The following is a 12,271-nucleotide window of genomic DNA, read 5'->3' as shown; positions in this document are numbered from 1 at the left end:
TCAAGATTCAACTTATTATCATGCACACAGGTGGACAAAAATCTTTGCCTTGCAAGTCAAGAGTCACTAAATAATCCATCACCAATATTAAAACAAGAAAAGAAAGTCCCTTCAGAGACCTCAAATGACTACAGATCACACGGTCTCCTCTGGTCCTTGTCACCTTAAATGCCCCCATAACCTCTGTAATTGCACAACACATTCTCCAGCAGTGAACCTGAACTTGAGACTCCAAATGCAGATGGAGCCTCTTCAACCCCAATACCCGCTCAGCATCACATCGACGCGAATCCTGAACCTGATTCCTGGTTCTCAGAAGCCAGGCACCAGCATTCTTGCCAAGTTACCACATTTAAATATTGAAAGCAACTCCATATCGTTGTTTTTATTATCATAAGATTCTTGCAATTTCTGAACCTTGAATTTTGGAATGTAAAGGAATTATAATTTACAAGAGTGAAATTGATTCCTCAGCATTGAAATTCTTGCACAGCTACTTGTTTCACCCATAAGATCTCTTGCACTTTGTGGCAACCAAAGATTTTCTTGGGTTTTTGAAAGTGGGAGTAGGTCAAAAACAACTTAAATTCACCTCTACTTGTCCTTTAGTGCAATAGGTAAGACTGCATGTTGTTGGCAGCAAATCAGAAACAGTAAAGGATTTTGTGCATTAAACTCAGCATGCTGAGTTTACTGATTTACTGCTGTCATCACTACCACAAAGCCTGAGGCATTTAATAATGGGAAAAATTGTACAGTGGAGATTTGTTTCCCAAAACCAAGATTTGTAATTGAAATGGTCGACCTGATTTATAAATTTGGGACACCAACCAGAACCTCCAGGTGAAGCAAGACTTAAGGGGTTGTCTACTACATCTGGTTCTCCTGTTGTAGCCTCCCCTACATCAGAGATGCTGGTCGCTGACTGGGAAATAGTTTTGTTGAGTACCTTCATTCTGCTGCAATAGCGGAGACCTGCAAGTGGCCTATCAGTTCAATTCCACACCCCATTCCCAGACTGACATGTCTGTCCATGGCCTCACCCCATGTCAAAGCAAGGCCACCCACAAATTGGAGGAACATCTAATATTCTGTCTGGGCACTCTCCAACCAGATGGCATTAACAGCGACTTCCTTAGTTTCAGTTATGCCTCTGCCCCTTTTCCTCAAGCTCCCCACCTCCTTCTCTCTCTCTATTCTACCCACCCCCAACTGCTCCCCACCTCTTTCTCTCCATTCTGAGGACTACCCCGCCCCCCCAACCTTTTCTCTTTTTTTCTCTTCTGCTCTGCCACCCATATCTACCTAATACCTTTTGCCTGTGGGGCTTTGCTCCACCCTGTACGTACCCCTTCTTACCTCTTCTCCCAATCTTTTTATTTAGGAGCCTGCCTGCATTTTGTTCATACCTTGATAAAGTTCTCAGTCCCGAAATGTTGGTAAAATGCCTTTGATTCATGTAAACACTGCAATCACAGATTTTGCAGACTTTCCTGTTTATATAAACAAAATAGAGAGAGTGCAGAGAAGATTCAGGAGAATGTTGACAGAATTTCAAGGTTTGAGTTACAGGGAAAGGTTGTGCAGACTGGGGCTTTTTTCTCTGGAGTGTAGAAGATTGAGAGAGGACTTGATAGAGGTGTTTAAGATTTTAAAAGGGACAAACAGAGTAAACGTGGATAGGCTTTTTCAATTAAGAGTGGGGGAGATTCAAACTAGAGGGCATGGTTTAAGATTGAAGGGGAAAAATTATAAGGGGAACATGAGGGGAAATTTCTTTACGCAAAGGGTGGTGGGGATGTGGAATGAGCTTCCGACGGATGTGGTCGAGGCAGGATCATTGGTTACATTTAAGGAAAGACTAGATGGTTACATGGGTAGGAGAGGACTGGAGGGGTTATGGACTGGGTGCTGGTCAGTGGGACTAGGAGGGTGGGGACTTGTTACGGCATGGACTAGTAGGGCCGAACTGGCCTGTTCTGTGCTGTAAGTGGTTATATGGTTAACTGGATTTATAAATGTATGTTTTTAAATTTAAATTTAAGAAACCCTTTGGGAGCAATTGTTGTATGTAAACAGTAATTTGGTTCATTTTGGCAGTCCTCTTGGAGAACAGAAAATAAATGTGGGGCTGAATTTGAAGTTTACTAAGAAGAATGAAGAAGTGCCTGGTTACACAAAGAAAGTTGGCAATGAGTGGCAATATTCTTCTGCTGTTGAAATAATTCTGAGTGAATATCTTGAGAGGTAAAGGGTTACTTTATTCTATAATAATTCCACCTAATTTTTGATTTTGAAAATGGATTTTTTGTTACTTGATCACTTCCAATTCTATGCTGTTGTCTATTTCAATATTGCAAAATGTAGTTGAAGCTTGGATTCAGTTCTGGAGTACTCCAGCCACTTGAGTATCTGGGTCAAGTATTGGGTCTGTGTATCTGTACTTTTTAAAAATCATTTGGCAGGGTTAACTGGATAATCTGCTTAACCCTTTCATGCTCAAATATATTCTAGTATTTTACTTGGGATGCAATGAATACAAAGGATCTTGTGGCACACTAAAATTGCAGTGCAAGAGTTTCCAAAATCCTGTCTTTTTTTTTCTTTAAAGGTGATTTTTATGATACTTATCTCACTCGTGGTATTTTGTTAACATATTGGCAACTATATCGGCAGATTTTTTGCAGTCCTCTTTGAAACTTTTGTGTTGTCAGAAGTGATAGAATCCTTATGGATTGAGTTAAGAAATGGCAAGGGTAAAAGGACCCTATTAGCAGTTAAATACAGGTCCCAAAACAGCAGCCAGGAAGTGTCAGAAGGAAAATGTCAAAATAATTATGGGTGATTTAACACAGAAGGGGATTGGGAAAGTCAGGAAGGTACTGGATCACAGGAGAGAGAGTTTGTAGAATGCCTACTGAAAGGCTTTTTGGAACAGCTTGTCAATAAGCCCGCCAGGGGATCGGCAGTTTTTGATTGGGTGATGTGTAATGAACCTGAGGTGATTAGGGAATTAAAGGTAATGGAACTGCCCCTGATTGCATTCAGTTTCAAATTTCAAAAGGAAAAGCTGGTATCAGGTGGAATAAATATTTCAGTGGAATAAAGGGAATTGCAGTGATACGAGAGAGGAACTGGCCCAAGTTAACTGGAAAAGCTAGATGGAGTGACGGCAAAGCAGAATTGGATGATCTTTCTACAAGAAATAAAGAAAGTGCAGGATAGATATATTCCAAGAGAAAGGAAAATTATGAACGGAAAAATGGCACAAATGTGGCTAACAAGAGAGGTTAAGGCTAAAATAAAAGCAAAAGGGAGGGCAGACAAGGAAGCAAAAAAAATTAGTAGAAAAACAGAAGACTGGAAAACTTTTAAAAACTAACAGAAAGAAACAAAGAAAGTCATTAGGAAAGAAAAGATTAATTATGAAAGGAAGTTGGCAAATAACACACAGAAGGATATGGGGAAAAGAATTTGGAACTAGATGTGAGCTTGGTTTAGGTCAAGGTGGAGTTGTGGAGTGGGCTGAATGGCCTACTTCTATTCCTTTATCTTGTGATTAAATGAACTTGATAAAATTGGAAGATTTTGTACATCAAATTGTTAACTAAAACATCTTATGTTTACAATGTTCTCCTGCAGTTGTCTTTGTGCAGATTCTGCCGTGATTTCAAACAAATTGTTATTTTAAAAGTATCACAGGCATAGTTGAAGCCAAAATTTTGAAGAATATTTTGTAATTTCATGTTTATGAATTCTATCATTTCTTTCTTCAGTCATTTTTTGGTTATTGAAAATATTAAAATGGTAAGATAAAATGTTGTTTTAATCAGATGTAAATATAAATTTTCATTTTTAGATTCCCTGAATTAATATGCCATATTGCTAAGAACAGCCAAGAGGACCTATACTACGAGGATGACATTTGGCCTGGAGAGGATGTTAATGGGTGAGAATAATTAACTTGGTGATTTGCCAACACTCGATTTTGATTTATCTGCAATTTTCTAACCACGTAAATGAGCTGATTGATGATGAAGTAGGCTCCACGTTAATAAGAATCGAGAAAGCCAATCCTCTGTAGCGGAGCTCCATTGTCTCCTATGCCTGAAAACAGTTTTAGAAGAATTTATCATGCTTTATGAATTGACCCGAAATTAATTGCTTTATATCTAAGACTTAAAACTTGGAAGTTCCATCCTTTTAACCCACAAGTCATCAAAAAAATCTAAGCTCTTATCATTGTTGGTTATGAGGTAGTATTCAGGAAAGGATACTTGAGCTGCATTTGTGGTTTTTTTTAAAAGATTCCCAACTCATATTGAATATAAATTCTCAGAGTAAGTTTATCAAAAGTTAAGCAAACTCAGCATTGATTTTCAGTAAAATCTGTGTCTTTGCAGTCAGTCATTTGAGGAATACACTTGAATTTGCTTTTGTAATATACATTATCATTAAACAATGACTTTTTAAAAAATTAGTTTATTTTTCTAACAGTCCTGAAAAGGTCCAGGAAATTGGAGCCTGGTTGAAGACGCATCCTGTCAGTAGTTTGTCAAGAGCATCTTGTGATTTGAACTTGCTGGATGCAGCTGTCATTGAAAAGATTGAGGAGGAAGTAGAAAGCTGCAAGGTATTTCCTGTTTTTGTTTTGAAGTAAATAGATTTTTAAAAATCCATTATTATTTTAATTCTTTCACTCCCTCTTGCATTCTTTATGAAGCACGTTTCCTGATACAGAGTCTGTCTGTTCATATCCTTCATGCTCAATGGTTGGCTGCTACCCTCCAATACATCTCAAGCAGCAACTTGTAATGTGCAAAGTTTGACAGGTTATTTGAGCCCAGTGATGTTCTCCTCTTCTTTTCACATGTTCAAGTTTATTATTATCTGACTGCATATACAACCCCCAAAAAAACTGCATTTCTCCAGACCATGCAGAACAATACACAGTGCATAATGATCATGTTTTCATAAAGAAATAATTTTAAATAAACACATATAAATATCTTGGAATGATTTACTTGGTTACAGAATACCATTTATTAATCTCACAGGATGTGGGAAGAAGCTATTTCTCAGCCTAGCAATCCTCATTTCAATGTTCCTGCAATTCCTGTTTGGTGGTAGTGGATCAAAGATACCTTATTACTGGATGGAAAGGGTCCTCAATAATTCTTTGAGCCCTACTTAAATAATATTTCTGGTAAATGTTATCAACAGAGAATACAGATCCCAGTGATCTTCTTGGTTGCTTGATGATGCTTTGCATTGAATTCTGGTCTGGTGCTTTGCAGCTCCCATACCACTCAATGATGCAGCCAAACAGGACACTCTTAATTGTGCTCTTGTAAAAAAAATTTGTGAAGGCGGGGCCTAGTTGCCTTGCCCTCCTCAACTTCCTTATGAACTCCAGGCGCCACTGAACCTTCCTGACACTTGAGGAGGTGTGGTGGTCATCCTTTATGAGCACACCAAGGAACGATATGCTCTCCACTCTTTCCATTATGGAGCCATTGATGTGTGAAGGAGACAACAATGGTTTTTTAAATTTTTTTCCCTTCCAGTTGCAACCTTTTAATTTTTAAGTATCCACAAGGCATGCTAATTGGCAATTGGGAAAATATAATCAATATTTCTTTCACCTATTTCCATCCTAACCCACCCATCAGAAACTGTAACTTTGTGACTGTATGCAGTAATTTCTTGATTTATAAATGGCAATTTATGAACTTTTGCTGTATTTTTGGAACTTGTCTTCAATTATAAAGCTAGTTTTTACTGAATAGTATGCCCCTTTGCATATCTAGTTCTGAAATGTACCTGAATGTCTTTCAGTGTTTTCTTTAGCACAATAAAATATCTCAGACCATGAACAGAAAATTTGCCACCTAACAACATAAGGAGCTTGGTCATGGAGATGCATGTATGTATAGGAGCTCAAGATGCAAACCAGTAAACCTTAAAGCCATTAGAGAAAAAGATTATTAGAGTTGAAGCATTATTTAACTGAGAGTGAAGACAAAGCTGCCAACATGATACAGAAGGTGAATGAGATCAGGTTGAGTTAGGATAAGGGCAACAGATTTTTAGATGACCAAGGGTAGAAAGTGAAAGACTGATGTTAGAACTGTTAAGGTTAAAAGTCATAAAACTCGTGAATGATGAGTTCAGCAGCATATAATGTAGGGTAGGTACAGAAATGGGCAATTTTTACAGAAGCTGGAATGTGATGTTGGTATAAATATGTGGTTGCTAATTCATCTCAGTGGTCAGATATGATAAAACTGAAAGTCTGGTTCAACCTCAAAAGAGTTGGCATGAAGAGGGATGGTGTTGGTGGTTCAGAATAGAGCTTGATGTAGAGTGCCTCTGATATTGATATTGATATTTAGGTGCCAGAACATTCTTTTCATTGATACTGAACAGAGTATAACAATTTTAAAACAACTGATGAGTTGAGGAAGATAATGGGTACAAGATGGAGCTTTTTGTCATCAACTTCCAGATGGAAATTAACACTATGATGAAGGACAAAGAATAGATCACCCGGGAACGCCAGAAATTAATGGGAAGAGAATTAAAGGCAGATAGATGCCCCTGAACAGTTAAGAATGCATTCTTCTACTGATATTTTAAAAAAATCTTCTACTTGCAAACCAACAGCTAGTCAGAACAAAGGCAAGAAACCTATTACTAATTCAGTCTGCTTCTGATGTTCTCAAGGTAGGTGCTTTGGTGCACAAATAATAAAGCAAATGTCTCAATTGAAATGTACAAGTTTAGATACTTAATGCTAGGGAGAACATTTTTGCTGCTATATACAATCTGCTGGATGAACTCAATGGGTCAAGCAGGATCAGTGTGAGCTGAATCCTTTATTGAGACTGATAAATGTATTAAAGACAACAGAGTGGGGCAGGGATCCCATATGGGACTGGTGAATCAGGTAGAGGTGAAATATGATGGGCGGAGGCAGAGGATTGGCAGATACCAGACAAAAACAAATGGGTCAGGTGGAGGAAGAGGAGTCCTATTGACTGGAGTGAGTAACTGGAATCTGATAAATGAGAATGGTGGTGACCATATGGAACTGGGTGGGGATTGCGTAGAGAGTGGAAGAATCCAGTGGGGACTTGCAGATGGAGGAAGAAAGAACTAAAGAGGAGAGAGGGAATCAGAATGGGAAAGGAGACAAATAAAGAAGATGGAAGAAAAGAAGGTGTAGAGAAGAGAAGAGAGTGGACTCATAACCTGAAATTAGAAAATTCTATGTTCATATTATTGGGCTGCAAACTGCCCAGACAGAATGAGGTATTGTTCTTCCATTTTGCGTTGGGCCTCACTCTGGCAGTGGAGAAGGCCTAGGACAGACAGCCAGATAGGTATGAGAATGGGAAGGGGAGTTGAAATGATGTAGAACTGAGAGCTCAGGACAGCCAAAGATGCACTGTGAAGCAGTCCCCAAGTCTGCATTTAGTTTCACTCGTGGCGGAAGCAATATTGAGAGCACTGAATGTTGTAGATGAAGTTAAAGGTGCAAGTGGATCTTTACCTTGTGTGGAAGGGCTGTTTGGAAGGAACCCTGCATGGTATTGATGGAGGAGGTGCAAGAGCAAGCGTTACACTTCCTGTGATTGCAGATTGTCTGCAAATGTATTGTTAAAATTAATATTTGACAACTTTTTCCAATTTTGTAACCAAATAGTACTTCAGTTTCTTTTTCAGTGTTGATTTAATGTAGCACTTGACATTTTAAACATGAAGCAAGTTGTAAAATATAGTTTAAGTTGAATAATATTGTCCATTTCACGAAGGTGATCAGAATAATGTCAGTGTTGTCATTTTTAGCAAAGAAGAAGTAATAAGAAAGTAAGGGTAACTGTGAAGCCACATCTGTTGTTCAGGGTAAGTTCAATTACTCTATTTGATCATTGTGTAATAAATCTGAAATTGTATGCTCTGAGAGAGGTTTATCATTTGATACTAAGTTTCACACCAGCAACCAAAATCTGTGTGTTGGTGCGTAGTTGTACCACTGCAGGGTATCTGGTCTTAAAATCAAAATCCCGTACCTGTTGCTATTTATTTGCTTTGCTGATTGAGGAGAGTTTTTTTTTGCCTGCTATTATTCAGATAAACCATGTAGATTGTTGAAGTATCTCAAGTAAGTATACAGAATTATCTCCTCATTTGGTAAAATTTTGCTTGTTATCAGAAAGATAAGATACCTATTTGAAATCAGAAATAAGAGCATTGTCATCTTGCATCTCAGGGCGTGGTTGCAGGCATTATTTTTTTGGCAGATTGCACTTGGCTAAATGTAGAGTTGACAAGTCTTCTATCAGATTAAGAGCACTAAAATTGTCTAAAGGAACAGTACTGGAAGTGTGCCACAAGTCAGACAACATCTGTGGAAAAAGAAAACAGTGGCCATTTCAGAGTTCTTCCTGACTTTCTATTCCGAAATATCATGGCATGAACCAAACTCACTAATATTTCATTCTGTCTTGTATCAATCTTCCCATTGAAGGAAAGCAAATGAATTGGAACATCTGTTCCTATGGGTTATTTGCAATACAGTCTTCAAACTGGCTATTTTGAATGTTACCAGTGGTCTTTTTATTTAATTTCCATTCTATTCTCTTGGATGGAGCAGCCATACAATGGAGAAGAGTGACAGAAAGGAATAGTTATGTCCCTATTCATCTAATGATTTCCCCTTTATGTTCACTTTTGTATCCCCTTTAAGTCTTTTGTCTTCATCATTCAGAGTGAAGCAATCTGTGGACAAGTCAAGAGATTCAGTGTCATTTTATCTAATTCCAAGTCAAGGAAAGATGTTTGGAGATGGATCAGGTCTAATATTTACAGTGCCTCCAAACAAAAGCGCTCGGTAGCATGTAACTGGTTTGGTTTTATTGCTTTTGGTTCTTATTTCAACTGAGGGGATGATTGGAAGAGGCCCACATATTTTGTAAGGACATGACACCTGGGAATAGGTGAAGAGAATAGTGGCTGGTTTGGAAACATGATTATGAGCAGTACAGAAGATTGTGAAAGAATGGTATTGTGCTTTAAGTTGAAGTCCTAGTGGACTTTTGGAGATCTCGAACTTTGCATGAGTGAATAATATGTGCTGAAACTGCTTTTCCTTTTATCAATTAAACTGCATTTTAAACACCTGAGTATTTTCAAGGTTTTTTTTTCTTTCTAAGTTTTTATTTCCCTACACAGCCTCTGGAGCAGCAACATGGTATAGTCCCAGACAAAGATGCAGAGTACCTTTTATTTGATCGTGTTGTGAATGTGAGGGAGGACTTCTCTGTTCCTGTTGGTCTTCGAGGAACTATCATAGGAATGAAAGGAGGTGAAGTTTTAAAGATATTTAGAGAAGGTTAAGTGCCGTGAATTCAGATAGGGAGAACTCAAATCCTGACCTTTATAATTAAGCACTTATTGTAGAATCTTAGATGTCTCTGATCCACGATTTCAATATTTACACATTTTATTTGGTAGGGCCAGAGACTGTCTTGATTCACTCTGGTCTGCCTCCCTAGTTATGATTGAGATCAAATAAGATTCCAGACTATTCCTCAGTGACTCTTTTCTTGGGACTCTGTCCACAATTTCAACAAAATTTTTAACGAAAAATAATCATTTTGCTGTATATTTAATTTTGAGTAACTGTATGTCCTAATTTTTAATTGTAGTTAGTGGCTTTTGGCAATTTTTTTTTAGCTGAGTTATATTCAGAATCTATTTGACCTTGCAATTAAATCTTCATATTTACATTTTATTTGATTTTGTTTTTGTGTATCTTGTTGTTTATTTTGTTTCTTATTTCTTGTATTCATTCACCTGCTTCGGTGTTTTTGGCCTAAAGGTATCACGCGTAATTTAATTTAATTTCTATTATATAATTCCTTTTAAAACAAATCTCATTATTCTATCCAACCCTCCCTATTTCCACAGAAAGTTGCTCTACTCATCAACTACCCACTCAGTGCCATCATTATTTAAATTTCTCATGTTCCTACATAATGCTAGCTTGGAAGAAATTTTGCTCTTGTGTTCCCATTCACAAACTTCTTCAAATTTTCCACTAAGTCTACTTAACCTATACAAACAGTTCCCACTTTTAGTTCATGTAGATTAATGTCATCATGACGCCTCAGTGAGAACCATGTTTTCATCCAAATTAATTATGATTTGCATCTACAGACTCATTATAATGACAATGTAATATCATTCCTTCGAAATCTTGCTTGTTTTTTTAGAATTTCGTGCCATTTAACAATAATTTTTCGACAGCGTGTTCATTAAATCAGTGCTGTTGTAAATTTACCAAAATAAACAACGAGTGGTGAGAATGTTAATATTAAAAGTTTAAGTCAACCACTTTTTTTTTAAAAAGTGCTTCATTTTATCAACCTTTCCATCATATTCACTTCTACAAAACTTCACGTTGTGCATTGCTGAGGTCATTTGGACTTCTGCAAACATCTAAAACAATTTATATTCACAGTCCTCATTTTCGACTGGAAAAGTAGACTATTAAATCTAATTTTCAGTCATAGTGGAGGCAAACTTGTATTTTGCAATTATGGAGGGAATTATGTATTTTCAATAATATTTTGAACTTCTTTATGCAGCTGAGCGAGAATCTGATGAATTTTATGAAGTCTTATTTGATGAAGAATTTCCAAGTGGACTTAGTTTCAGGTTTGTGCATATTAATCAGAGTTGATATTCCCCTTGAATTTACTCTCCTGTATTCTTTGTTCAAATCAATTAGAGCTTAATTTTTGATTTCATTGATAGGCTTTGCTAAATTGTTCAAATTTGTCCCTTTAACTTAAATAAAAAGTAAGATTAGTTGTGCTGTATGGGAAGATCATTTTGCCTTGGTTAGTTTATTAATGTGTGAGTTGGTTAATGCTAACATTAAGGCATTTTCTTTCAAAGAATATTATTGTTCTAAAAATGCATTTTCAACACCATTGATGATGCCACAATTTCCTTTTAGATGCTCTCCTGGCAGAGGTTATAGACTTCCAAAGTGTGCCTTAATCAACTTCAGTCATGGTAGTCGCTTGGAGTTTGGAAGCCAAAAAGCAGCAATGTTATTGAAACCACAGCCTGCATCAATACCTCAACATCCTACATATTCTTCACAATCTTCTAAGAAAGTATCAACAGGGGGCCTGAACCACTCACCACGCTCCCTATTTGTACCGACACAGGTGAAGTAATGTTAACAATTAAAAAATGCTATAATTAGAAATCTGAAAAAAAAAAATAAAATGCAGGCAGGAAACAATAAATCAGCCAGAATATGAGTAGAGAATAGGACAAGGTATCAAATGGTGTTTTATTTGCTTGATCATTTCCGACTTCTGTTTCTGTGAGTTAACAGATTTCCGAGATCTTCTGATCTTGCAAGCGTACCATTTTCCAAACAGAAAAAAAAGCAAAAGAAATTGAGCATTGACGAGCTTTTCGCAGGCTATTAAGAATCTAGTTTTATCATAATTACACTTGAATTAAAAAGTTCATTTGGACCAACAGTTTGATATAATTTCCTCACCTTTTCCTCTTTGCCCCCTAAAATGCATTTTTCTGTTTGAAGTACACTAGTGCATATAGTCATGATTTCCACATTGTTTTTAAAACATTTTTTACACAGACCGTGTGGTAACAGGGTATTTCAGCCCACGAGTCCGTGGTGCCAATTTATACCCAATTAACCTATGTTTCGAATGGTGGGAGGAAACTGGAACCCCCGGAGAAAACCCACGTAGGCACGGGAGAACATACAAACTCCTTGCAAATAGCACAGAATTCTAACCCCGCTCCCGATTACTGGTGCTGTAAAGGCATTACGCTAACCACTACACCAACCATGTTGTCCATTCTCTGGGAAAATTATTTCCTTGCGAGTTCCAGACTCCTTGGTAATGACTTCGACTTTTGGTCATTTCTTAAGTTTTTCTGCAACTTTGCTTTCAAACATAAATAATATCTTTCTGATAGGTCTAGTCATTTCAGTTCTGGAATCACAGAGCATAGAACATTACAGCACAGTACAGGCCCTTCTGCCCAGTTTGTTGGGCTGACCTATAAAAACCGATCCTTCTTCATAACCCTCTATTTTTGTTTCATCGTGTGCCTAAGTCTTTTAAATGTCCCAATTGTACCAGCCTCCATCATCACCTCTGGCACTGCATTCCAGGCACGTACTACGCTGTTTTTTAAAAAAACCTACCCC

At 37.4% G+C, this 12,271-nt stretch overlaps 1 protein-coding gene across 6 annotated transcripts in view; it reads left to right on the top strand.

Moving 5' to 3' along the window:
• Positions 1–12,271, top strand: part of xrn1 (5'-3' exoribonuclease 1) — a 91,803-nt gene that overhangs the window by 48,983 nt on the left and 30,549 nt on the right. For 5 of the 6 annotated variants that reach the window (XR_011344344.1, XM_069897359.1, XM_069897362.1 and 2 more), the window contains exons 24-31: positions 2,101–2,247; positions 3,860–3,949; positions 4,498–4,633; positions 6,667–6,726; positions 7,852–7,908; positions 9,238–9,370; positions 10,656–10,725; positions 11,030–11,246. Coding sequence is in view for 5 of the 6 variants with exons in the window: in XM_069897359.1 (XP_069753460.1) it covers positions 2,101–2,247; positions 3,860–3,949; positions 4,498–4,633; positions 6,667–6,726; positions 7,852–7,908; positions 9,238–9,370; positions 10,656–10,725; positions 11,030–11,246 (910 nt within the window). In the remaining variant the exon portion in view is untranslated. The remainder of the gene's footprint in view (positions 1–2,100; positions 2,248–3,859; positions 3,950–4,497; positions 4,634–6,666; positions 6,727–7,851; positions 7,909–9,237; positions 9,371–10,655; positions 10,726–11,029; positions 11,247–12,271) is intronic. The other variant, XM_069897361.1, reaches the window with a different exon arrangement.

Source organism: Narcine bancroftii, chromosome 9, assembly GCF_036971445.1.
Source record: "Narcine bancroftii isolate sNarBan1 chromosome 9, sNarBan1.hap1, whole genome shotgun sequence".
NCBI classification, from domain to species: domain Eukaryota; kingdom Metazoa; phylum Chordata; class Chondrichthyes; order Torpediniformes; family Narcinidae; genus Narcine; species Narcine bancroftii.
The sequence above is the reverse complement of the archived record's forward strand: the minus strand, read 5'-3'. Positions and strand labels throughout refer to the sequence as shown.